Source organism: Camellia sinensis, chromosome 2 (genome assembly GCF_055761805.1).
Source record: "Camellia sinensis isolate YWXY chromosome 2, ASM5576180v1, whole genome shotgun sequence".
In the NCBI taxonomy this organism is placed as follows: Eukaryota; Viridiplantae; Streptophyta; class Magnoliopsida; order Ericales; family Theaceae; genus Camellia; species Camellia sinensis.
Genome location: NC_138962.1, coordinates 20,158,690 through 20,162,903, shown reverse-complemented (window position 1 = coordinate 20,162,903; position 4,214 = coordinate 20,158,690). Strand labels below are relative to the sequence as shown.

Here is a 4,214-nt window from a genome sequence, read left to right as displayed (position 1 = left end):
TCATCAAATTCCCAGTCCAATCAGCAATGTACCCACAGAACCCACTGTACAACCAACTCCACTACCACCTGAAGCCTTGCAACAAACTTCCTTACAACCTGCTTCACAGTCTTCGCCACAACAATCCACACAGTCTGCATCACAACATCCTTCCACTTCTCCTCAACACATTGTCCCTTCTGTCTCTAGCCCTCAACCATCACCATCCAACCCCTCCAATTCCCAAACGTCAAACAAAGAATCACAGAGGATTGAATTTGACATTTCAATCAACATCCAATCCTCTCCAACAGATGACAACACAAAATCCCCTCAACCAGAAGTTCACCACAACCAAGGTAAATAGAAATATAAATGTTACTGTTCGTTTGGGAAAAAAAAACTTCTCTTTAAGTAACTGGTATTGTTCTCCAATTTACAGGGATGGACATAATACAGGACTCATCTCCACGACCAATGGGCGAGACAGAAGTTGAAGGTCCTCATGACTTTCCCCTGTTAGCAGAACCAGAGAAAGACCCTCAAGGCGCTGATGCTGCCATTTCATCAGTACCAGAAACAACTCGTCCTCATGCCACAACCACAGCTGAACAAGGCCAACCGTCTGCGTGCACGTTATCAGGACAGGTACTACCATTTCCAACCTCATCCTATTTACTCTTTATTACTTGCAAGCATATATTCTCACCAAACTATTAATGTTCACAGGCCGTCGGTCCATGCCAGGATATTTGGGCCGAACTTTCTATTCTTCAACAAGATCTAGACGAAATATCCCCATTGCCTCAAAGGCTACATCTGTTTGATGCTGAAACTCAACAAACCTTAACCACCTTCATCAACCTCATAAACACCCCAGTTGAAGAAATCATTCTCCACAAACCTGATGAAACCTTGGCCTATCTTTCTGTTGTTGTAAACCTCTCCCCTAATCCTTTCAACCCCATTCAACTAAAGCAATTGGCCAAGATCATCACAGAATGGCCAACCCTTTCAGAGATGGTTCAGACTTGCTCGAATGATATTCAAACCAATAAGGATTTCCTAAACGAAGCCCACACCATATCTACTTCACTCAAACTCAGCCAGTAAACCTCTGCAGCCATTCTTCAGCAACACTCAGCACTTGAACTTGAGGAAGCCAAACTCATGGCAGAACTTGCCTCTGTCCGGCAAAGAAAGGCTCATCTGCAGCAGCAACATGACCAGCTTAATCAAGAAGCAAGGATGATGCTGTCCCAAATTAGACATCGTTCTGCATCCATTCAGACAACTAAAGCTGAGTTGGACCAAGCCCAAGCCATGCTGGCAGATGCTCAATCAGAGTGGGGTGTTCTAGCCGTTCTGTTCCCCAAATCCTAGGCTAGTTTATATATGTATTCTTTTGTATTGCACACCTAGGAATGATTTGGAAAGGTAGGAATGATTGCCTTTTTAATGATAAGATTGTTGATGGGCCTGAATTGGCTGAGATGGTGAAAGTGAGGGTTGCACTTTGCTGTAAGCAAAGTTATAGAGGCCTACAGTATTCAGTGGACGACATATATTGTATTCTGGATAGTATCAAAGTCTGATTTAGGGGGTGGTGTTTGGTGTTTTTTGTTGCAAGGGTGCAGGAGTTTGGTCAATCTGTGATTTGCAGGATTTTGGTCAGTCTATGGTATTACCATATCTTCTTGGTGGCTACTTTTGCTCTGCTGTGCTTCAATGTTGCTATGCTTTGCCTTATTTTTGGCTTGTTGCTCTGGCTTAGTTTATGGGGTCAAGCATGCTCATTTCTGGTTTCTGCTCTGCTGTGCTTCAAATCTGCTCTGCTATATATGTACTCTGCTGCTGCTATATGGGATCAACGAATAGACTTAAGTCTGCTGCTGCATATTGGCCTTTTTGCAATTGTTTGAATGATGTTTTGGTGTGCTGTATTGGAAGTCTGCTGCTGGATTGGGGAAAGTTATTGGAGGTCTGCTGCGGGCCTTGTTGTAATTGTTGGTCTGCTGCTGTAGTTATTTTTTTTTTTTGGAGGTTGAAGGATCAGCCTCAAGTCTCAATGGAAGTTGAAGGTTCAGGCTCAAGTCTCAATGGTGGATGTATGGTCTGAAGTTTGTTCATGCTACCTTGGAGTTTCATCTGGTTGCCCTGTTATGTGGTTTTGTGAGGATGGGCTTCGAGTTACATTCTTATTGTTTTCCTTCTGTTTTTGTTTCTCTTCATTGGTCTCCAACCTCCTCTTTGTTGATGTATCATTGACACCTTGTATGTGCTTTTTCATCAATACAGTTTTTTGTTTTGCTGAACAAAAAAAAAAATTGAATATCAATACTCTGTGTTTTTAATGGTCTGTTGTATGGTTGTTTTTATTTTTTGTGCAAGTTTTCAGCGTTTGTGCATTGTTATGAAGTAATCAATTCCCCTTCAAAGTGCATTATAGTCACCGCTATTTGTTTGTTCTGTGGACTTTTTTTTGCTTTGTTTTGGACAAAATCATGGCATTCAAAAAAATCGAACAAACATAATTCATGTGGTAAAAGCGAACAAACATTACTGCTTTCAACTTGCATTGTTTGTTGGACAAATATCACATTGCACTGGACAAACATTACTATAATCATTTGGGCAAATATGACATTGCATTGTTTGTTCTGTACTGTACCCATAACATTGGAATTATGTGTATCACATTACGTACAGGCCACGATCAAAGCAAACAAACATTACTACTTTCCCTCGTTTGTTCGAGTCCCAAACATTGGAATTATGTGTACAATCAATACGCGTGGGAAATTAGAATTATCACAGCTGCGACCTAAAAAGTTGTCACGACAAGCTGATGCAGTAATCCAGTTGTGGTTGGGCATCGAAATTACACTCGTACTGGCAGGCCATGATAAAATCGCTGCCCTATTTGTTGTAATTGCAATCAATCACACGCACGAACGATACTCTCCCATCTTTGTATTGTTCACATCCATAACGAAGTCAAGCACCAACTTCCGGCGCACAGAAGGATGAAACTATGTACAGAAAGCGAATAACACAAATCAGGTACAGTTACAGCGGTAGGGAATAAACGGATTTATTTCGCAATTGGAAATTAAGCGGTACAATGTACCTTGTGTGGACCGTTGGGTATATCAGGCCGCTGCATGTACTTGATCACAAACATCCCACAGTCGAAAGTGCTACAAATGAAATGTAACATTCAGTTTCTCGTAAAATATAAGCAGGTTCGTTAAATGAGTGATTCAAGAGTGAAGTCAATGTGACGCAGGGTTTGTGGATTACTCGTCCAGCTGTTGTAATGGCCTTTGTTCTAACATGCGGACCTCAAAAGTACGCATGTCTACAGCATATTCATTTCCAAACTGTAGTTGCAGTAAGGCATGCATTGTTTGAACCTGTTGCAGAATGAGACGGTTAGTTTATGTGAAGGATGTGACAGTGTGGAAGTAGATTTGTGAAATTCAGCACGACATACCAACATTTTTGCTGTGTTCAGCTTGTTGGTGTCCATTGTGGCGGATGCCAATGAGTCAAATAGGTACGCCACATGGTCTACCATATCTATTTTTAGGCACACCCAATGTACTCCTCTATAATTGAAAGGCATGTAAATCTACACATAAACACAAGTGAAGACATTGTTTAGAGGGCATGCGAACATGTACGCACTTTCATATTTACATTGACATTCAAGTAAATGGGATCGACATTCATATTACCGACGTTCATATTAAATCTACTCGCTTCAATGGGATGGACATTCATATTACCTTCTCACATGCATCAAGCACCCCAGTATATCTGTCATGTCCAAAATATGATTTGACGATATTTTCATGGTTCAGAGGTTGAGTTTTTTGATTTAGTATCGAAGTCTGCATGTTTAGTGTGTAAAGTTCAGTCAGCCAAAGTTTTCTGAAAATATGTCTTCTGCAATACACAACCGACCTAAAACACTTACTTATCGACAAATATACTGGAAAGAACCACGCAGTATGCCTCCCGTCTTTGTGTACTTGTCGCTGTCCGTTAGTCAATTGAACTGCGACCAAGTTGATTGGCTGGAACATTGTAACAGACCAGGCAACTTGCGAAATAAGGTTTGCCATTTGTTTAAATGTAATACGAAATAACAATGTCCCTACATGGATATGTCTATCATGCAAATATAGTGGAAATAACATTGTCAGATGCCACGACTTACAGTGTCGGAT

At 41.0% G+C, this 4,214-nt stretch overlaps 1 protein-coding gene across 1 annotated transcript; it reads left to right on the top strand.

Annotated features, from left to right (window-relative positions):
• Positions 1–427: 427 nt before the first annotated feature.
• On the top strand, positions 428–2,338 carry LOC145819504 (uncharacterized). The gene is made up of 2 exons (XM_082913495.1): positions 428–627; positions 709–2,338. Exons 1-2 carry the CDS (start codon positions 457–459, stop codon positions 1,090–1,092), a joined length of 555 nt encoding a protein of 184 aa, XP_082769621.1. The 5' UTR covers positions 428–456; the 3' UTR covers positions 1,093–2,338.
• Positions 2,339–4,214: the final 1,876 nt, after the last annotated feature.